Source organism: Lontra canadensis, unplaced genomic scaffold, assembly GCF_010015895.1.
Source record: "Lontra canadensis isolate GAN:19392208 unplaced genomic scaffold, GSC_riverotter_1.0 scaffold2, whole genome shotgun sequence".
Lineage (NCBI taxonomy): Eukaryota > Metazoa > Chordata > Mammalia > Carnivora > Mustelidae > Lontra > Lontra canadensis.
The window spans coordinates 37,477,729-37,501,554 of NW_022630996.1; the positions used below are offsets into that span (position 1 = coordinate 37,477,729).

The 23,826-nt window shown below is 41.0% G+C and overlaps 1 protein-coding gene across 5 annotated transcripts in view; it reads left to right on the forward strand.

Moving 5' to 3' along the window:
* Window positions 1-23,124, forward strand: part of PDE1C (phosphodiesterase 1C) — a 495,776-nt gene extending 472,652 nt beyond the window's left edge. For all 5 annotated transcript variants that reach the window (XM_032872082.1, XM_032872093.1, XM_032872111.1 and 2 more), the window contains exons 18-19: window positions 4,845-4,913; window positions 22,725-23,124. In XM_032872082.1, coding sequence (XP_032727973.1) covers window positions 4,845-4,913; window positions 22,725-22,894 — 239 coding nt within the window. In that variant the 3' untranslated portion in view covers window positions 22,895-23,124. The remainder of the gene's footprint in view (window positions 1-4,844; window positions 4,914-22,724) is intronic.
* The last annotated feature ends 702 nt before the right edge of the window (window positions 23,125-23,826 follow it).

Below are 23,826 nucleotides of genomic sequence, written 5' to 3' on the forward strand. Positions count from 1 at the left end.
CCTGAGTCTTAGGTGTGTGTATCTGCCCCAAGGTCGGTTGTCACTTCCATCAGTGTCCTCTGCTCCAGACACTTGATGAATTGGTTTCATTGCCCTTCAGCTGAACCAACCAAGGACATTAATTTGAAATATCTGTGAGCTATGCATTTGTCAAAAGATACTTCCAGTCACACAGGCTGCAGTGATGACATTTCTGCCCCGAGCTGACTGATTTGGTTGTTTATTCTTTGAACATTCACATGCCGTGGGTCAAGGACAATGTGATCTGTGACCTTAAAATGCTTATCTTCCAAAGATAACATATTAGCGACTCTACACACGCACAAACACACACCCCTTTCTTTCGAATATGAACTAATAATAAACACTGTATCGCACAGCAGTTTGCTAGGCACTTGTACGTGTGAACTCTGACTTGATCCTCACAATTGTATCCTGAAATGAATGTTCCTGGATTTTTAGAGAGGAAAATGAAACTTGGAAATGTCAGCCCTGATGTAGTTGTTTACTCATGGTTTCATTTTACCTACTTCATTTATAAAATATTGTGGAATTCTAAAATCACATCAACGTCATCAATTTTAACAAAATTTAAGAAAGCAGAATAAAATCAGAGACAGAAAGGAGCTAGCGTAGATGGAGTATGTTAGTGTGTGGTCATGCAGGCTGAATTGCCCCCCGCTCCCCAGTTCCCAGCATTATGTCATAAATTGGATCTGAGTTTCCTGGAAACCTAAATAAAAATGAAAAGAAACCATGTAAAAGATTCACATCATCTATGAGGATCAAGCACCTTGGTTGTTCAGAAGCAAGAGCGCTTGCCCTGACGACTGAAATACCGTTGTTAGGTATTCACTGAGTGTGCGTTTCTCACTCATGGCCACAGAGCAGGCTCAATGGGGAGCCTGAGAAATGCCCATGCCTGGGCCCCACTCCAAACCCACTAAACAGCATTTCTGGGGAGAAGTGCCTGGGTATCAGCATATTTTCTTTACAACTCCCCAGACGATCCCAATGTGTAGCCAGGATTTAAAAGCCCAGACAGTGAGTTCCCAGTCACTCACAGAGGAGCATCCCAAGTAGATTTCTGCAATAAATCCCAGAGAGGGTTCTCTGAGTCCCAAGATGTTCTGCTGGCGTGGTGGAATAGTAGGGCACAGTTTGGAAGCTGATCTGGACTTAGACTAGATCTTCCAGCTAGTGTCTCTGATGTTTTCCTTGGGAATGGGAACGAGGGAAGGGGTTGAGTTTTAGAACACGAAACTTACAAAAGTTGAATATTATTTCCACAAATGGAACTGTGAGTCAAGTGTAGGTAATTTGGTGGCTACGGTGTGGAAAATGGTTTCAGGAACACAACCTCAATGAATAGGGAGCCAGTGGGAGGTTGACTCAGACTCTAAGCACCCACGGTGGTCCGTGATGTCACCTAAAGGGTTGGGGAAACTGCAAACAGGTATTTTATATGTCTCCACCTGCTACCTGTTTGTGACTCATGATTAGGAGAGGCATGGATGATTTCTCCCTTTACCTGATATATTGGGCATTTCATCAAGCACACAGAGAAACTAATTCCCTGTCTAGAGGGCTTGCAATCTTACTGTTCCACTGTGCAAGGCTCCCAGAAGTTCGCATCTCATTCAGCGCCTGCAAAGAACATACTAAGGGAATGAAAAGGTGCCAGCCTCAAGAAAACTGCAGACATTTAAAAGATCATCGTAGGTGATTTAAAAAAAAAATTGCACCAAGCATTTCTATGAAATCACCTGGTACTAGGGAATGTTTCTACAAGTAAGAACACTGGAAGCTTGTCATTCAGTGCTTTGCAAGTTTTCAAGTGCTCACATAGGCAACATTACGTTTGATCTCCCAGGTTCACAAGAGTATCCGTAGAAAGTGGAGTGCCATATTTTCCAACAGTGAGACAAGAAAAAGGAAATTTCTTTCAGGCGCAGTTTTCCAAGCCTGCCTGAAAATCAGAATCACCTGGGGCACTTGTCAAATATCCAGGCCCTTCAGGAAATCCTGGCTCACCAGTGCTCAGTTGGGCTTGAAAATCTGGTTTAGTTTTTCCTTTTTATTAAAATTATTGTTTAGGTTTTTCTCATCCTTAGGCAAATTTAGGATAACTGCATTTGAAGGAATTCTGGATAAGGGGTTAGTCAAAAAACAGCAAGAATCTTGGGGAAGAGTTTCTCTGGGTTTGAACTCTGAAGGATCCTGGCTTAAGGATTGCCCCAGACACTCAGTAGCTTTCTGCAAATTGTTTAAACTCATTTTGTTTCCAAATTCCACAAAATGGGAATTATTTTACCATCAGAGAGTTAGTATCAGAAAAGGTAACTAATGTACATTTTAATGTCTATAGCGAATATGGTGCTTAGAACAGAGTAATTATGTGACGGGCAGCAGTGACTATTACTAATGACCAAGTGGTCAAATTGTGAATCCCCGCTCTGAATAAAAAAACCTGAACCCAGCCTCCATCCTAAAGCAATGGTTCTCAACTGAGGGCAATTTTGCTCCTAGGGAATATTTATCGTTGTCAGAGGTCCAGAGGACATTTTTGATGATCACGACAGGGGAAGTGCTACTGACACCTAGTGGTCGAGGCCAGGAATGCAGCTAAACATCCTACTATGCCCGGAACAGCCTACTCCTGTGGCCCAGGTGTGCTGCTGCTGAGAAACCCTATCCTAAAGGGACAAACAGACAAGGACAGCGTTTCGTGAGCAGAGGGATAAATGCTTTGAGTCCATAGCGTCCTCGTGTAAATGCAGATTCAGTTGAACCCAGAGGCACTTGTCGTGGATCAGAAGGGGCTCTGGACAATGTCAGAAGCATGGATCTGCATCCTGGTAGTACCCCTGATCAGGGCTGACTGTAGGATATGGTATGAATCAGACCCCCTGGAGTTGTGCAATAAGGCAGCCCTGGACCTGACCCAGAGCATCACTTTGGGCAAATCTTTTCAACTCGGGTGTCGGAGACACCTCATTCTCCCAATGGTCATTAGACCCACCTGGGGAACTTGTTGACAGGCAAACTTCTAGCTCTGTTCCCTGGATATTTCACTTTAGGAGACTCAGGAAAGGGCCCTGGAGGCCATATTTATAAAATTTTCCTCAGGGACTTTGAAATCATGGTCATAGCCAGGTTTGGGCTCTCTGATTTCCCTGCCAACTCTGATATTCAGGGCACATACAAGACCTGGACAAGGGACGTGAAGTTCTGCCAGATATAGCTTGTCTCACCTCATGCACATTAACCTTTTTTGTGGCTCTGAGGTATTTGGATTCATTTTGTGTTTTCTATTTTTACTATTAGTCCTCCTCCCACTATTAACACCACTCTCCCCACTACGGCCAATAATAATAATAATGATAATAAACACAGAATGTCAAGCGTAGTACCCTGTTCTTTAAGACTAAAATGAAGCTGTCTCAAGCACTATCCTGGGGGTGATTCTCCACATCTCACCAGTGACTCGGGTTCACTTCCAGCCCCAAGTTCCTGCTTCCTCAGATGTAGATCAATCCACGGGTCATCTTGTTATCTTTTACCCAGGACTGTGGTGACTCACGCAGTTTCTCAATGAACACAACCTCCATAGACCCCAGGCCTGTCTGTGCCAAGTAGACTTTACAAAAAGATTGCATAGGGTCAGGGGACTTGTAACACGAATAACCATAAATCATGTGTATCTTCTGTTTAAGAATTCTCTCTGTACCTCTGCCGGGCTCAGACTCCAGGCGTCTGCCATGTTGCTGGCTTCCGAAATCCAGGCCTCTTTTGCCCCACTGTGGATGGCAAAATAAAGAAAGAAATGAATGAATGAGTAAATAATCTTTGTATACATGTATATATGTAAGATATATATGTATCTATGTGAATGTGTTTTGATATGTGCATGTCTGTGTCTATATAATATGTATGTGAACATACGTGTGTATACACTCACACACACACACTTACTTACACATTTATGTAAATGTTCTTTTGCACAACAACTCAGCCCTCCCTTCATTTTGCTATCCTTCCTGATCCTCACTCCGGGGTCTGCCTTTTCACTCCCTCATGGCCCACAAAACCATTTGTATGAACAGAGATAGATAATCCGTTTCCCAGTGGGTGTTCTGATGCCAGCAACAGGGAGCTCACAGACCCCGATAACCCAGCGTTTTTGTAACCTCCTGCACACTCTCACATACCAAGGTCCCTTTCATCCTCACCAGAACGCGTGGAGGTCACTGTGTGATTTCCCTCCTTGTGCAGATGAAGACTTGAGCTTCCAAAGACTCACGTTAATTGTGTGAGGTCCAGCAGAGTGTAAAGGCTATAGGGACAACCCCTACCCCCACCGCTGCCCATGCCCGATTCCTCGATTCTAAACTGAGAACTTTCCCATCCACAACAGCAGATCTTTACCCCGAACGCACATGAACATCATCTGGGGGACTTTAAAAATACTGATGCCAGGGTTCCGCCCTAGTACAATGAAGACAGAATCTGGGGGTGGTGCGTGGGCAATTGTATATTGTATATTTAGATCCACTCCCTGGTGGATCTAAAGTGCGGCCCTCCTCCATGGTGTGTTGGTCCCTAACATACCAACCTACCAACCAGGAGACCGAGAGCCATCATGCACACAGAAGTAAAGGCCGAGTTCCTGGCTCTTCTGGGCCACGGGATGCATGATGTTCCCATGAGCTCACCCAGCCTTCTCCCAAATGTTTTCAGACCCAAACATTTGGATCATTTGATAGTGTTTCAGATGAGCATTTCCCATCCAACAGGTCTGTCCATGATCCTGCTCTTCCTTACCCCTCTTTTCCTCTTTCCAGGCACAAAGAAGCGCTCTCATGGCTCACCAGCCCCAAGCACTAGCTCCACAAGTCGCCTCACCTTGCCAGGTGGGTAAATGGCACCACACCATAATCATAGCAATCACAGGGAACAGAGAGGACTGGTTTCTCTGATGGACGGGGACTCCGGTCCCTTATCTCTCTAGTCCACCCCACGTTATCAGAGAGATTTTGCCTCTGTCATCAACATTTGTAATATTCTTTCAGGGATGAACATAAGGTACCCATATGTGGCTCATAATCTTTCCTGCTCATTGATGGAAAGAGTAGAATCTTGTTCTTTCTGGATGTTCGTCTGGACATGCTATAGAAGAACTTCTTTGAGAGGCAGATGGTACAGGGGAGGGAGTATTAGCCTTTGTGAGAGACTTGGGTTCAAATCCCGGCTTTGCCTTGTTCACATTGTGCAAGCTCACTACACTTACTCAGCTTCTCGGACCTCTGCTTCTCATCCGTCTGCGTGACAATAAGGATTAGAAGTAATGCTTGTAAATTTAGCATAGTACTGACTTGTGTCTAATCTCTACTACTGAGAAATATGGAAGTAATGTATGGTCTGTATTGGGTATCAGCTGACATTTACCAGAAATTCTTAAGCATTCATGATGATCCTGTGTATTTACTATTTAATATGAAGGGCACCTGTTGGTCATTTCATCTCCAGGTATAGGCTTATTTTCTCTACCATAATTTAGTGTTTACAAGTAAAACTTGGAAGAACACATTTGTTTTGGAGGAAGGAGAGGTCATAAATAGAGACACTGGCAAATTTGAAAAATAGCAAAAATTCTAAGAAGGATAAATGTTAATAATGCTAGCAATTGGAAGACACATTTGTTTAGGAGGAAGGAGAGGTCATAAATAGAGACAGTGGCAAATTTGAAAAATAACAAACATTATAAGAAGGAAAAATGTTAGTAATGCTAGCAAGTGGAGCTAACCAAAATTGCCTGTCCTTCCAGTCTTTATTAAATACTTTTTTTCCTAGATTGGAATCTTATTCTACATAGAATTTTGTTTCCTCCTTTTTAAAACTTACTATTACATTATAGTTTCCCTGTGTTATTAAATATTAAGTAATATTTCAGAGACTAACATTTTGTATTATACCACAATTTATTTATATATTCATTGATAAATTTGGCCTTTATGTAGCTTATATTTTTGTTATTATAAATAACCTTATATTCCTGTACAAAAATCTTCTTCTGTGTCAGTAAGTATGGATTTGGGATAGATTCCTATAGGGAGGATTACTAGCTCAAAGAATTTATATGTGTTTAGACACATTATTGTCAAAGTGATTTCCAGGAAGGTAGTATTATTTTATACTTTTAGTGGTGAGTTTGCCTTTCACTATGCTCTTGCTAATGCTAACATTAATACTTTACCAATCTGATAAGAGAAAAAATTATATTCCTATGCAGTGTGCATTCATTTTACCATTTGAAACAAAGAATCTCTTTTCTAATGTTAATTTGTCATTTTGCATTTCTTCTTTTGGGAATTGCTGAATTTCCTCCATTCTGAGAGGGATGGTGCCTTGCATTTTAGTCCCTCAGCAGTAGGAATGTCTTGCAAGCCATGTTGTGATATAACTGAATGAGCAGCATTGTTTTCTTGGCTGTACATGAAATAATACTTCACTTTACAATCAGTGGTTAGATGAAATATAATCTTTATTTGTTTGCTTTTTCAACTTCCACTTCTGTAGCTCCCCTACCGTAGTCCAAAAACTGGACTCCGTGTCCACTGAGTAGCCCTTGAGCTTTCTTGCCACTGTCACTCTACCTGGAATACTCCTTACCCTTTTCTTTTTCTGGATAATTTCTCTTTCTGGTCTTTCCAAATCATCTGGGTAGAATTAGTAGTGACATATAATGATTCGCTTGTAAATCTCTTTATCCATTTACAGGTGGCTTTTCCAAGGGTGGGACTGTCTTTTTTTTTTTTTTTTTCCCCCAGTGCCTGTCAAGGTGACAAGCATGCATTGGTTGCTCATTAGTGTCTATATGACTAGGTATGTGGGTGTGTGAGTGAGAACTACCCAATTTCATTTATGACTGTATAGAAGGTAAACACCTTCAGAAAAGACTCTTTCAAACTTGGAGATGTACTAACTATACTAACTTGCTTTTTAGTATTGATAGGACCTTGCTCTGTGGTCTCTGGAAGCCTCTTTCATCTTGTTCCTGCTTGTGGTTTTGGTGTTTTTAGGACTAGAAACATTAGGAGGAAAACAGCTCCAAACCAAACAAATGCAGTGTGTTTTGATGGTGTTTGTTTTTCTCTGTAAGGTTATAACATTCCTGGGTCACATGGCACCTCTGACATCATTCTGGACAGCTGATCTTGTTCTCACTGGCTGTGCTGGGGGCCTGTCGTTGGCCTGCTAGTTTTCTAAGGCTTATGAGTCAGAGTTGCTGCCATCTTGTCTTTGGCCTTAGTGCGTCAATTGAAACTGATCCTAAGTTGGGTGTCTTAGGCACTGAATCTGACCATTCCAAACCCTGCAGAAGTGGAGTGGGTAGTTCTCAAAGCACGTGACATAATTAACTGTGCTTTGTCTAGCAGACACTCTTCACAACACTCATTACAATGGCCAGCTTGCTACTTCTTCCTACCTCAGGAATACCATGTTGCCTCCGCTGACTCAAATGCTTCTACCACAAACTCTTGGTGTAGGCTGTCAAGCAATTTAAAATATCATGTTTAAGGATAGTCAAAGAGCCAAACAGAGGGATACTAACCCTTGAAAAACAATACAATAAAATTATTCAGAAAAAAAAACGCAAGAACAGAGATATGCAAAAGAAGTCATTCGAAATCTGAAATTTCAAAAAGCTAACAGGCATATAATCACTGGAACTTAGAAAAAGAAAGGAAAAACAATGTGAAACACAGCCGAAAAGAGAATTAATGTTGTCCTTAGGACTTAAGAGCAGGGAACCAAGACAGGGAACCATATCAAAAAATGAAAGAGCATGAACCATAAGACTTTTTAGAAGATTATACAGAGATAAATGTTTATGACCTTGGATTAGACAGTGACTTCTTAGATATGACGCCTGAAACTCAAATGAAAAATATATAACACAACTTCATTAAAGATAAAAATTCTGTGTTTCAAGGGACACTATTAAGAAAGTGGAAAAGAAGTCCACAGAATGGAAGAATATATTTGAAAATCATGTATCTGATAAGGATCTAGTATCCAGAATATGTAAAGAATGTTTATAAATCAACAATAAAAAGATAAATAACCCAATTGAAAAGAGGAATGAGGATTTAAATAAACATATTTCCAAAAAAGATACAAATGGAACATGAAAAGATACTCAACATCATTAGTCATTAGGGAAATGCAAATCAAAACCATAATGACATGCTACTGTACATGTACTAGAATTGAGACAATAATAGCAAGTGTGACGATGATATGGAGAAATTACTAGCCTTGTACATTGCTCCTGGGGATGTAAAATGGTGCAGCAACTTTGGAAAAGAGTTTTGTAGTTTCTCAAGAAGTTAAACATGCAGTGACCAAATGACACAGCAATTCTGCTCCTAGGTATATTCCTAAGAGAATTGAAAAGATATGTTTACAAAAAATACTTATCTGCAGATATTCAAAGCAGTATTCATAATAGCTAAAAAAGTGGAGAGAAACTAAATGTCTACCAAGTGATGAATATATAAACCAAATGTGCTAATCTATACAATAGCTTTTTTAAAAAGATTTTATTTATTTATGTGAGAGAGAGAGAGCACAAGCTGGGAGGAAGGCAAAGGGAGCGGGTGGGGCAGACTCCCTACTGAGCAGGAAGCCTAATGTGAGGCTCCATCTCAGGACCCTGAGACCATGACCTGAGCTGAAGGCAGATGCTTAACTGAATGAGCCACCCAGGCGCCCCCATACAATAGATTATTATCTATTACCTATCTAAAGGACTGAAGTATTGATACATTCTACAACATGGATGAACCATGAAAACATTTGCTAAGTGAAAGAAGCCAGGCACAAAAGGCTGCATATTTTATGATTCATTTATGTGAAATATACAGAATAGGCTTACCTAAAAGAGAAAATAGATTAAAAGCTTGAGGAGAGAGAAGAATGAAGAGTGAATTCTCATGGGTATGGGATTTCTTTTCGTAGTGATGGAAATGTTTTGGAATTAGATATTGGTGATGGCTGCACAACCCTGTGAGTATGGTAATTGAACTGTACATTTCAAGTGATGAATTTTATGGTGTGTGAATTATATCTCAATAAAAAATGAAAGAGCATGGAAGATAGATAAATGGCTCTAAAGACTCACCTTAGGTGGAAAACGCAGCTCAGCTGCCATGCCTAAATAAAACCAAATGCATATCTAATGTTATTGTGTGAGGTTGCCAAAAATTAACTCAAAAATGAGAAATTCTTTAATGTCATGAGAAGCTGGTTATATTCAAGCAGGTCACTTAAAATAAAGTGACAACCAAATAATGGCAAAATTTGCATTGGTAATAGTAGATGCCAGAAGATAATGAAAATGTATCTACCATGTGTTGAGGGAAAGTAAACCAACATATAATAACTAAAACAGTTCAATTATTAATTATGAGTGAAGGCAAAGTAAAAACATTTTCAGGTTTACAATGACATGGTTTACCAACTGCAGACTTCATTAAAAGTAAGATTAAGGGGTATACATTAAAAAATAAACAACAAAGCAAAGTGTATCTTCTTGCATCTTGAGATACAAGAATAAATGGCATATATACAAGTAAATAAAACATTTTGGTAAATTTGAGCAAATAGTTATAAAAAATAATGTCCAATTTCCAGCTTACAGCTGGAAAGAGGCTTATTCAGTGGAAAGTTAAGGACTGCTAAAATCTATTTTGTGTTTGGGCAGAATTTTGTAATTTTGTAACTTTTTAACACAAAGGATCATCAATAAAATAATTGATATATACCCTATAACATTTAAATGGGGGAACTGAACAACAAAGGGAATATAAAAATGTATCAACTTAATAGAAGACAGAAAGGAAGAAAAGGAATAAAGAATGATTACAAAATTAGATGGTAGAATCAAATACAAAACAAAACGAAAATTAGGTAGTAGAATCAAGTCCAAAAATATCAGTAATAATAGTAATTGCAAATGGCCTAAATTCTGGTATTAAAATATGAGAGATTATTTTTTTAAATTTTTTATTTCTTTTCAGCATAACAGTATTCATTGTTTTTGCACCACACCCAGTGCTCCATGCAATCCGTGCCCTCTCTAATACCCACCACCTGGTTCCCCCAACCTCCCACCCCCTGTCCCTTCAAAACCCTCAGATTGTTTTTCAGAGTCCATAGTCTCTCGTGGTTCACCTCCCCTTCCAATTTCCCTCAACTCCCTTCTCCTCTCCATCTCCCCTTGTCCTCCATGTTATTTGTTATGCTCCATAAATAAGTGATTATCTGATTAGATAAGGAAAGCAAAATCCAATTCTATCCTGCTTTTAAGTGCACACCTTTAAGAAAAACCTACAGAAAGAAAGTTTGCTAACATATTGCTAAAGAAATTCTATCCGAAATAAAAAAGTACTTCTTTGAAAAACTTGTCCATTTTAACATCTGTACAGCAGTCTGTTATATCAATGAGCCAAAGAATGTTTCATCATTCTCCTGTTGACAGTTATTTTTCATTTTTTGCTATTATAAACAAAGCTTCATGTAATGTACAACAAGAAAAGCAAGTTGCAACAAGATATATACCATCTAACACAATTTATATTATCCCTTAAAACAAGCAAAAATATTAGCTATTTAACAGATACATATAACAATGCAATAATTGAGTGTTTATATGCACAGGGATATCAAATTCTAGATGATGCCTTTTGTGTGGTGAGGGGGAAGAGAAGTATCCTGGAAGAGTGTACTGGGTACTTTCTCTATTTGTGACATTTAATCTCCTTAAATAAACTTATGAGCTAATATGCAAAATGTTAAAATTTGATTAAATCATTTTGAAAATACATGAGAACTTGACATTATTATTATCCATACTTTTCTATATGCTCAAAATATTATGTATTAAGAATTTTAAGTGACAAACCTATCGCTGTGTCCTACAACAGTTTTGTTTAGTTTCATCCACATAAATGTGATTTCACATATATTTCGGAGAAATTTAAGGTTTTCCCTTTCTAACATATTGGGAAAGATGGGTGTTGGTATATGAGGATTCAGATATGAAGAAAGCCCGCTGGTAACATGTTTCAATCCAGAAGCCACCAGAGACCATTTCATTAAGGAACTGCTTGTGTGGCTTCCAAAATTATCAAAGGGGTCGTCCTAAAGCTCCAGCAACTGGGAAACTCTCCTGGGGACAGCATCTTGATCCATTGCATATCTATAGCAAAGTGACTCTCATGTAGTAAAGTAATAGCACCTGCAGCAGACTTTTTTCTAGAACAACCTTCCGCTATGCCTTATGAGGTCTGTGAACCCAATCACACTCCATGGGTGGGCTGGAAATGGTGGAGAGCTGAGGAAATGTCGGCTCTCACTGGAGGAGTGGCCCAGAGCTTCAGCACTACTCACAGTCATGACCGCTAATGATGGAGCCTAGTCAGTGACTGACTTCTGAGCAGATTCCCCAGGGTGCCTCAGTCACGTCACTATCTGGAAGCGATCCTTAGACGGAAAGGTATAGTACCATCACGTTTGCTGAAGCAGATAGCTGATGGCTCCTGTGTGCGTGCGGCTGCTGGCGTGCATCCTAGTGTTGGCGTAGATGCAGCTCTGCTTCTGATCTCCATGCCTGACGTAGAAAGAGTTTGTGTGTAGAGATGCCAGCTGGCTTGCAATGACATTGTCGTGTGTCCTATTCTAGGGGACTACGGATAAAACGTCCATCCAGAGGCTTCCTCAGAAGAGAACTGACCAGCTCTGAGGTCTGAAGACATTTTAGGAAGCTTATGATTTTTTTATTATTATTATTAAACCAAGACCAAGTATTATATGTATTATAAGTAATGAGTGGTAAACTTCAAAAAGTAACCTCCGATCTCCCTAATACAGGTTTTTAACAATAAGTACTTTGATTTGTATTGCACATCTATTAACTATCAGGGATAATGCTGGATTCTTAACATGCATTACCTTATTTAATCCTCATGACAACTCTCTAAGGAAGGTACCTTATCTCCATTTCACAAATTAGGGAACTGGAGCCTAATTGGTAAGCAGCTTGCCAGAAGTTAGCAGGCAGCAAGGCAAGGCAAGCCCATGCTTTTTGCTTGAGTTTCATTGCTCCTGGGTAAAGACTGATGTCAAATAGTCCGTACTGTAAGCACCTTCCTTACTCTGCCCGGGGATTAGACCAATTACCCCTGCACTAATTTTTCAGGTGCAGCCGTGGGTGCAGAGGGATCCTGCGCTGTCTTTTAAGTGAAGATTCCATTGAGTGATCTCTTTGTAATTCTTTTATCTTGAGTTCAGTTTGAGGGATGGCCATTGTCATTCTTTCTGTAGATTGGATCAAAACTCATTTGTGACGTATTGATTTAGCACTTGAAAGCTTCAGAAACCTGGTGAAATTTAGCTTTTCAGGCTTCTTCTAGGATAGGTCCTTGCAGGTATGAACAAAGGGCAGAGTTCCTGACTGAGCCTTACACTACCCATTTCATATGCCTATGTGGACAATTGCACACATGGATGGAAAAAGCTTAAGGAGAAGACTTAGTTTTTCTCCAAGGTATTTTTCTCATTTGAAACAGCATGCCTCACATACATTGGGTCTGCTGGGGCAAACAAAGAGAAAGAGCTAAACTGAAGATGATCCGTCCTTGAGAGAGGACTTTCTCATTCTTTGTTTGATTAATTAAAATAGTCATTTATCAAATGGAACAATTAATCATTAAATGGTCAGGTCGCAGGGCATTGAATCGCCAGCCATTGTCTAAGAAGAGAGCTTGTTTTCCAGCCTACTTAATTGTTCCTCCTCTTTCACCTCTTTGTCAGAGGGAAAGTGGTTCGAACACCCTGCCTCGGTGCCTCTCCAGAATCTAGGAAGACCTGTAGAAACCAGCCGAGGTTGTAGTGTTTGTCTAACGCAGGAGTGTTCGGGCTTCAGACTGGAGACTTCAAAGGGAAGGAACTTGCTGACTCCCTTCCTGGAGCAACCCTGGGCAGCAAATCTGGGTATCAAGACATTGTGGAGGCAAGAAGGAACAATCAGGGTGTGTAGATGCCCATCAACTTTGCCAGTTGGTGGTTATTCTAAGTGACTCATTTATTCTTTGGTAAGCGGGAGGTTTATGAAGGTTACCAAATGTGACACAGAGTAGTTCACTCATTCATTAAATATTTCTTAGCACCGTTACCAGTTCTGTGAGTAGGTTCTGGGAATGCAAGTGTGCCTAATACCCTGGTATGTAGCTAGGATTGATTATCTGTGGGGTAAAGCATGAAGAAGCATTGAAAAAAACCAGGGTGTCCTTGATTTAAGAATAGCTGCCAATGAAGGTGACTTGAAGAATGTTTATGCTTCAGCATAATAAATGCAAAGATTCCTAAGAATCAAAAGTGCCCTTGTTATTTTCCCAATTGCATCAAGATTAGAAAACAGGGACTGAAACTTCTTTCATCCTGGTTGGTTATCTAAGTCACACTTCCCGTCCCAGCCAGGATTTCCAGCACTCACTCACATTCATGGTTAGGCTTTGTCCATCATGATTGCATGAACATCCATATTTGTACATTGTATAAATAGTTTAGAATGTGGGCTAGATGTTTTTGTTTTGCTTCAAATGACAATTAGTTCCAGTAAAGTGGTTTCCTCAGGTAGCGGATATATACGTCCATATATACATGCACATTTTGGATGATTAGTTTTCCGTGAATCAGAATGACGTGTTCTCTGCCAAGTGCTCACAAATAAATTGATTAAGTTAACCTCTTCATTGTTTGGTAAGGTCTTCCAGGTAGTGTTAGTCAGTTGTGCGGAGAATTGTATGACTTTTCTACTCTAGAATAAGAAATCCATCATGGAGGGCACCATTAAAAGGCCCTCAGTGAGGATCATTCACCGCTGTGCTATGGGATAATGGTTGCCACATACGACAACGACATCCTGGCAGTCCAGAAGTTTACAAGGTACTGTATATACATGATCTCATTTACATTATGTACACATGATCTCATTTACATCCCCTTTAAAATCCTCACAGCACCATGCATATTCTTCCCATTTTACAGAGAAAAAACAAAAACAAAAAACCCGAGTTCCAGGATAGTTTATCTCCTTAGAATCTTACAGCGAGTAATAGCTTAACCCAGTGATGTGCTGTCCCAACCCATGCTTCTCTTATAATAATACCATACCACCTGTTCAATTCTTTTTTTCAATATTTTTATTTATTTATTTGTCAGAGAGAAAGAGAAAGAGTGCACAAGGAAGGGGAGTGGCAGGCAGAGAAGCAGGCTCCCTGCTGAGCAAGGAGCCTGATGGAGGACTTGACACTAGGGTCCTGGGATCATGACCTGAAACGAAGGTACAAGCCACCCAGACATCCCTCATGGGTTCAATTCTTGTCGCAGATCTTAGCACATGGCCAAGGGTTGGAAGCACCTGCAGGTAATGATAAGATCTTGCCAGCTGCCCCAGGCATCCCTCAATACCAAAGTGTAAGCTGACTTAGTCTCAAAACCAACTTGGCACTCAAGCCAGTGCTTCTCTACCTGGGTACACATTAGAGTCACTGGACATGACCAACATACCGATGCTTGGGTTCCATCTTAAAATACTGGATTGCTTCAGAGACTCCTGGGGGCAGGAGTCGGTAAACTTTAAAGCTTTCCAGGTGATCTGAGGTGCAGCCAGGGTTGAGAGCTGCAGGTGGAAGCAAACAGCTTCGGGCTGGATGAAGGGCAACAAAACCATGTGGTTTATCTTTTCCCTATGGGACATAGGTTCCTCTGGGGGCCTGGAAATGCTGACGGGGTCATCTATCTATCTTAGGTAGTGGTTTGGTTCATGCAGTGTCATCTCAGCTCCTTCTAGGTAGCTTCTCAGTTTCTGTGCTCATTGCTCTGAGAAGTGAAAATATGGAACCAGGTGTGCCTGGGTGGCTCAGTCGGTTAAGCGTTTGCCTTCACTTCAGGTCATGATCCCAGGGTCCTGGGGTTGAGCCCTGCATCAGGCTCCCTGCTCAGTGGGGACTCTGCTTTTCCCTCTCCCTCTGCCCCTCCTCCCCCTCTTTGTGTTCTCTCTATCAAATAAATAAATAAAAACTTAAAAAAAAAAGAAAGAAAATATGGAACCAGTGGATTATTTAGCATTCTCATTTTTGAGGTGAAATCCTTAGAGAGCCAAGCATCTTTTAAAATATAGATGATGGATTTCATTATTGCAGTTTTTTTTAAATGTTTTTTATTTATTTGTCAAGGAGAGAGAGCAGAGCAAGCAAGAGAGAACCCGAGTGGGGGAGGGGAGAAGGAGACACAGACTCCCCACTGAGCAGGGAGCCTGATGTTGACGTGGAGCTCGATCCCAGGACCCAGGATCATGACCTGATCTGAAGGCAGGTGCTCAACTGACTGAACCACCCACGTGCCCATCATTATTCTTGTTTTAATATAAAATACACCTTGAAGAGTTTAAGAGTAGACAACAGTACATCTAATGTGCCTAGTATATGAGTGATTTTCTGGCTGGGTTAATGTTGCTAAATTGTGTTGCTACAAAAGGAAGAGACACCGAGCTGTGAGGCCTCAGTATAATGCTGTTTGTGTCTTGAGGAGACAGATGAATTCCCTAACTGGGAAAGCGTGTTGCTGCTGAATTTTCCTGGCAGTTGCAAACCTTCCAGGAAGGGATGGAAAGCAAGAGCAAGGCAGCACCTACTACGTGCCCATACCATGTTGACGGCTCCACATGCGTGATTCCTTTCCTTCTCATCATAGCTCTCTGCGGTGAGACTTCTCAGCTCTATTTTCTAAGTGGGAAACTGAAATCGTGTGCCCACAGCATAGATGGGTAGAGACAGAACTGATTCTGGCCCCTTCCAAGGATGGGGCAGCTGCAATCAGGGATGTAAAAACACCGAAAACTATAGAGGACGGAGACCCTGCTGCTGGTCTCCTTAAACAGCAGAGCCTTGGGTTTCTAAAAGGTTGTTATGTTTCACTTCCATTTTTTAAAGCATCTCATGGGAAGCCTAGATGATGAACAAGAACCAAGTCTATTTTTCTGTTGAAACAAATTAGTATCTTCCACTCACCCCTTAAGGAAAAGACGAGCTTGGAAAGCCAATTTAGCCAAATGCTAGAGGTTTAAAGGGAATGCTTCTGCCTTGGGAATGCGATGAACCCTTCCTGATTCAGTCCTCTGTGAAGCTGATGCTAACATTGAATGGAGACTTTTGGCTGATTTTGTGTTTTCTCATGAGCTCACCTTCAAAATGTCACTAATTCATGCCAAATTAGCTAATGTGGCTGATCTGGTCAGAATCAGACATAAGCCTGGTTTGGAATTCCAGATAATCTGAAAAGATATCCCAGAAAGAAGCTAGAAAGCGTCCAGAAGGGAGACAAATCCAGAGACATAGAGAAACATCAGGCAGATTATCTCAAACTGAGCAACACCTTAACTCGCAGCCCAAAATCAGTCCTGCAAGAAATGTCAGTGCCTGTCCTAGAAGTCTTCTGGCATCTGTCTGTTCAGGGTTTAGTCCCACTTTATCCACCGGGAGTTACCCTTGGACATGACCACTATTACGACGATGATCTTAAGAGAATTTGTCATGGACTGAAGGCATTCTTTAAGCCAGACACTGTAGGAAATCCTTGACACACCCAGTCTGGCTGAGTCATCCCAGCAGTCCTGCAAGATAGACAGCACTGGTACACCCGGGCTACAGAGGAGAAATGTGGAGCTTACAGGTGAAGTGACCTGCCCAGGAAAACAAAAACAAAAACAAAAACAAAACAAACAGGAATGGTAGAAGCAGGCTTTAAAACTAGATTTCCACCTGCAAAGGTCTCACTCTTATCTTACTCCTCAGTCAAACATCAGGAACGTGCTCTTTGGTCTTATTTTTTCCTTTCCCACAAGTGAGATTTATTTAGAAAACAGTGGCTCATCTCAGGGTTGGCTGTTCTTGGTACGGGTCTTACAATCCTCAAATGATAGCACCAAAGTTGCTTTCTCCAACAAAAGAATGCCTTTTCATTCCTCAGAGCTTTTGTCTTCATGGTAGACCCGACAAGAAGAACAAAATGTGGTGGGCAGGAGTGGCTGTGGGAGAGCATAATTGTGAAGACCACACGTAACCTTAACAGATTCATGTAAGACTTCTCCCCACCCCAGGCAGTTTGTTGTGATCAAACTACAGCAGCAACATTAGCTTGCTCTCCACAGTTTCCACAACACTTTCAGTGTGTGCAAAACATTGGTACTATTGTTTCCTTTGTGAAGATAAGGAAGGAGACATTTGGAGAGACCAAAACAGTAGCTCTCAACCTCACACACAGTGAGATTATCTGAAGAGCTTTAAAAACTCCTGAGGTCTCAGGCAAACCCGCATAGATTCTGCATTCATTGATCTGGGGTACGACCTGAGTATTGGGATTTTTAAAAGCTCCCTAGGTGGTTCTCACATGCGGCCGGGGTAAGGACCACCCAGTTAAGCACTCACCCAAGATCCTGGAGCTCTGCTTGGTTTGACTGCTCATCAACAGTCGTGACTTCTGGGATTCCTGTTAACATTCCAACCTGGCCTAAGTGAAGGGAGGATAAAAGCAGTTACTTAAGAGACCTTTATATAATTCCTTCCTGAGCTATGACCACAAATTATATTAAGTGTGTGTCTGTTGGGGGAGATGATTTGCTTTTGCTTTGGGGGGGAAGTGTGACTGAAGCTACTAACGAGCATGTTCAAGAATCCTGTATATTACACAGATTATATACTCAAACACTGAAAGTAGAAATGAGGTACAATTTTGACTCTCATAACTTATCATGGTAATTATTAAAACTTACTCTGAACTTCAGTGCAAAGTTGCTTTAAATATCGGGTGAAAGCTCTGAAGTTGAGCCGCTTGGACGTGAATCCAGAATCCAGACTTCCTGCATATCAGTTGTGTAGGCTTTGGTGCGTTCCTTAAGTTCTCTAAGCCCCAGTTTTCCTTGCCCCAAAAGGGGGTGATAACAGCACTTGCTTCATAGGATTGTAGAGAAGATTCACATTAAATTCTTAGCATTGTGCCTAGTAAACAATGTGTGGTCTAATGTTATAACTATCTTACCGCGGTGAATCCCGACACGAAAATGACAATTTGGTTCTTTCATCATTCTGTCCTTGATGGAGCTGATGTTAGCATTCCAATCCCTTGCAATTCAAAACTCGTGAATGATTTTTGTACATTTTTTTATAAGAACTTTCCATCAGGCAGATACTGCAAGTAGACCTGCTTTTAGAAATGAAATGTATGGCAGTGGGATTTTATTCCTCATGTAAAACAACATTTCAGAGGCAACAAATGATTACTTTTTAGTGTGTGTGTGTGTGTGTGTGTGTGTGTGTGTGAATGCGTAGAAAAAGTCTAGAATGGAAATGTTTTCTTCCCCCAAAGGTGGTATCATGATATTATCTTTGAAAGGGCAGAAAACATATGTCCAACACTTCTTATTTTAAGAAGGTGCTAATATTCGAATTTATTCAGAAGTTAAGAGCAGACCAAGTTGCTGCTCTCAGAGGTAGGGTTCTGCAACAGAGATTCAGAAATTCTCCACACGGAGTTGCCACTGCCGCATGAGAGAGATTGGGGAAGATCCCCGTGAAGTCAGAGAGGATGGAAGGAACAGAGACAGATCCTCACACAGATTGTTACTAAACTCATGGAGATTAGGCAGGACAGACAGTAGGTGAGGACTGGTGATAGTTCTGCGCAGCCTGCTTTCACTTAGTACTAAACAACAAGGTGTGCTGAAGTAAGGATTTCCGATAGTATATGATATGACACCGTAAGGTAAGGATGAGGAATTAGGCCAGTCTTTTCTGCTGGACACTGTGAGGTGTCCCTGTAAAGAAATTCCCTAAGCTAATAAAATGGAGAAAAACCACATGCTGTTGGCTTCTCTCCAGGATTCCTAACACACATCCCCACTACTTAGGTGTCTGAGAGGTCCTGCCATGGAGATAGTAGTTTAAACCCAGTAAGTTTTGACTAAGGAACCTCCCTGTCCCCCAACAATACCTGTCACACTCACAACTTTATTGAAGGGTATTTTGAGAAACAAAGCGCTTTAAAAACCCTCTTTTACATCGCAATACCTGAACTATCAACTATATTAATTTGATTTAGGACTAATCTCAATCTATTTTTCTGAAGAATAATTCTATACACTCGTCTCCCACACCACAAGAAAAGTAACCATCAAGCAAAATGGTCTCAAAGACCTCTCAAAGAGGCAGAGAGGGAAAAACAGATAGGTTGGTGGTGGCCGAGGAAAGGGAGAAGATCATACACACTTTTGGGAGAACTGTGGTGTTCACGAGAAAGGTGATTTAAACAAATGGGGATTAAAACTCCTCAAAGAGCATTGCTTTTATGAAAAACAAATACTGTATGTAATTGTGAAATAAAGGATGGTGATGTATCGATTTTTGTCTTGCACTTTTCTTTTCCTAAGTACATTTGAAAGTAATATAGATAATGACTCCCAAATCCAGGATCTGTGCAATGATATGTACCTTTGTCAAATCTTCATTAGCTAATTAGACCATTTCCAGCAAGTAAATTGCTTTAAGAGATGAGAGCAGATTTTGTGAATATGTCCCCAAGATTTAAAAAAAAAATATGGTCTAACTTGCTAATAATCAAGCATATGGAGAGACGGGATTCTATGCCCAGTTTGGTTCTTCTTCTCTACCCCCAGAGAAGGAGAGGTGGATTTTGACACTACTGCTTGGGTTCAGGTGTGGGACGTGTGTAGTCGTTGAAAGCAGAAGGATCAGATCCTCTTCCAGTATCTTGGGAATAGCCAGTAGACAAATAAAAGAGCCCTAGGAGGCCAGGCCAGCGCCCCAGAACAAAGGTCTCCACTAAATTCAAGATGGTGTCCTTATCCCCGGTTCTCCCATTTTGCTCTGTCATCAAATCACATTCCCCTGCAGACCGGAAAGGCAATCAATGCCTATAAAACAGCACTGTATGAATTTTTCTTTTTTTCCAACATTTTGAGTAAGGGCGACAGCAGGCATATAAGTATTTCCACAATCTTGGTGGGAAGCCGATCTCTATCAGCAGGTTCAACTCTATTTGCAGTGACTCTGGTGGCAAGGGGAGTTTTTGTTCAGACAATCAGAATGCCAGCAAACGGTAACTGCTCCTTCATGCTGAGAAGTGGGAAATTCAATAATGCTTTGGCTGGGTTCATGCTGAGTAGCAAAAATAGAATGAATATGGAGAGGGACTGTGACTTGAAGAGCAGTAAATCAGCTAGGCCAGACGTTTGCAACAAGCAGCTTTTAATCTGAAGTCTCTCTTGTTACTACCCCATTATCCAGGGTAACAGGGCTGTTTTTGTACTTGTTCCTAGAGTGTTTTGTGCTGTTTACCGTAAAACTCAGAATTAAGTGCTCTGAGGTCTTTAAAAAAACAAAACAAAACAAAACACCTCTCTTTTCTTCTTCATATTATGTCACTACCAGACCATTTGCTGCTAGTCTTTACTACGAGTTAGCCTAACTGAGAAGGCAAAGTTGGTGTGGATATTACAGTAGTAATAGTGTCCCTTATTAGACCTGAACAGTTTTTTCTTCTGTAAGCAAAGTGACAAGTCTCAGTGGGGGGGTCACTAGAATGGAAGTCCCAGAACAGCAGGGATTTCGGTCTGTTTTCTTCACTGTTCTGTCAGCAACACCTAAGTGCTCTAAGAAGTCAATGAATGACCGTTAGTCTACAGACGGGGAAAAGTCTAGTCAGCTCTGAGCTCTCTGAGACGTCTCATACTAAAGCTCCAAGTGACGTCAGGTCTGCTGGCTTTTTGTTACATATGATCTTGCAGAATAGTTCTGACGTATGATTCTATGGAAGAGATTTTTAGCAGTATGTTTTTTTTTCAGAACTCGCATCAGCAAAACCTGATCCACATAGAGAAATTAGAAAATGGAAACAACCAACCAAAAACCATGTTTAAACTCCTCAGAGATAACCGCTGCTATGATATAACTGTATGACCTTCTGGATTTTCTTATGCGCATATTGATACATGCTGTAATGAGATTAGATTATATTTATTGCCTTTTTGATTTAACAGGATTACACGAACATCTGTTTTTACTAACAGACATCTATATGGCTTTTCTGTAGTATCGCAGTAGTGTATTTTAAGAATGTACCAGAACTTAACCAACCCCTATGATTGTACATTTAAGTTGTTTCTGGTCTTTTGCTTGACCATATTGGAAGAGAGTTGTGGAACTGGTTTTCACAAGGGTAACCTTTTGTATCATGGATCTGTCCCCCAGTCTGAGCCCTTCAAGCTGACCCACCTGTGTATTACCTTTCTTTGCCCACCCTGTGTTGTTAGAATCACTTCACCTCAAACAAGTGTTTGAGGAAATGACTCAGCACCAGCCCTGTCCTTCATACCTTTTACCTAATTACTCTACCTCATCAGTTTGCGATGATCATTTAACCTGGTTTTCCCTTTATTCATTCTTACACTGTCTCACTGACAATGCTCTCCAGGAGGACCAAGGAGAAGAGATGGTGCCAGTGGTGGGGGGCAGAGCACAAGGGGCACAGGGAAGAGGGATCAGTTAACACTTTATGTCTTTATGTGGCTTGACTGCTCGTTTCTTTTTATCACTGAATAATATCCCATTGTATAGATGTTCTACAATGTGTTTATGCAATTAACTATTGAAGGAATTCCTGGCTTACGGTTTTGGGCAATTAGGAATTAACTTCTATAAAACTCATGTACAGATTTTTATGTGGACATCAGTTTTCAAATCAGCTGGGTAAATACCTAGCAGCATAACTGTTGGATCGTGTGGTAAAACCATGACCGGCTTCCTAAGAGACTGTCAAAGTGTCTTCCAAAGTGACTGTAATACTTTACATCCCCTCCAGCGAGGAAGGGAGTCATGTCGCTCCTTGTCGTTCCCAGTGACGGGTGTCACCCACTCTGGTTTGGATTTTATCTGTCCCGATAGGTGTGTCGTGTGTATCATTGCTGTTTTAATCTGCAGCTGTGGCTTTCTGGCCGTGTGCATCTCTTCCTCAGTGAGGAGTCGGTTCAGATCGTTTGCTCCTTTGTAAACTGGGTTGTTGATTTCTCTTTACTGAATTTTAAGAGTTTTAAAAAATATTTTGGAGACAAGACTTTTATATATGTGTTTGGCAAATACTTCTCAGTGCTGTCTTTTTTTTTTTTTTTTTAATCACTTCTGGATCATGTGCCACTTTGCAGCCCTAAAAGCTCACATCTGGTGCTAAATGCTGGTCGGTCCTACGGCTCTGCTCACCTGTTTGCTTTGCTATTCCCAAAAGTGATCCCACTGTTCCCTTTCACTTCCTTCACTCGATCCACTCATTGTCAGAAAACATTCATCTTCCAGCATCCTCGTTGTCTCTCTCTAGGAACTTGTCTTTCTTTATTTTAAGTAAATGACCGAGGTGAGAATGTGTTTATTCATCTTTCTGTAGTGAGAGCCCCAGAGAGGGTCCCACTTGTCTGTTTCCTGCTTTGAAAGGAAACAGGTCTGGGGAGAGCCAATGGCCCATGGTGTTTAGGTGGTGCCACGTCATTAGTGAGGCTAATGGTTGTCTGTCTTCCTTTGCATGGCCGCCAGTCATCAAGGCTCCTCTGCGCCATTTTAAACGCCCTGCTTACGCATCTAGCTCCTACGCACCTTCAGTCCCAAAGAAAACCGATGACCATCCTGCGAGGTACAAGATGCTGGATCAGAGGATCAAAATGAAAAAGATTCAGAATATCTCCCATAACTGGAACAGAAAGTAGGTCACGGGGAAGAGAGGGAGTGAAGGAGAGGCCCACACCTCTGCCTGTCGGCTCTCACCAGCCAGAGTGGGATACGCTTCTAAGACCCTTGGAGGCTTTGGGGGCTGGTGCTTTTATAGTCAACTCCAGCAAGGCAAAGTGAAGGCCATGTGTGACTCTCCCCTTTGTCATTTTGTTATGGACCCATCCATCAGTGGATCTGGGAGTCAACACAGACTCCAGCAGTAAGAGGGTAGGTAGTCTCATATGGCTTTTATTTGTATATATATACAAATAAACTATATTTATATATAAATATAAATATATTTATATTCAAAGTCTAAATCAGACCCCAGTTAAAATGATGTATCCTCTTTAGAAAATTCCTCCCACTGACACTTCTTTTATCCCTAGAAGTTGACTTGCCCCGGTAAGAATATTGTTATAATAATCATCGTATTTAAGAAATGCACTTTTGGGGTGCCTGGGTGGCTCAGTCGGTTAAAGCCTCCGCCTTCGGCTCAGGTCATGATCCCAGGGTCCTGGGATCGAGCCCCACGTGGGGCTCTCTGCTCAGCAGGGAAACTGCTTCCCCCCACCACACCCTCTGCCTGCCTCTCTGTCTACTTGTGAGCTCTCTCTGTCAAATAAATAAATAAAATCTTTAAAAAAATGCACTTTTAAAAACAGCTTTTCCAATTTTAAACACAATAGGAAAAGATGTTTTTAGATGTACATTTCTTAAATACGGTGACTATGACAATATTTAAAATTCAGGCAAATATGTAACTTTCAAAGTAAAGCCATTAAAATTAAAAGCTCTGTTTCTGAATGTAACAATCAGAGGGATAAGAAGACTGATGAACAGTTGAGTTCATGGAGAATTCTGAACTGAGGCTCCACAAAGCAGATACAAGTCAAAAATAAAGACCCTTGCTTTGGTTGTCATTGGA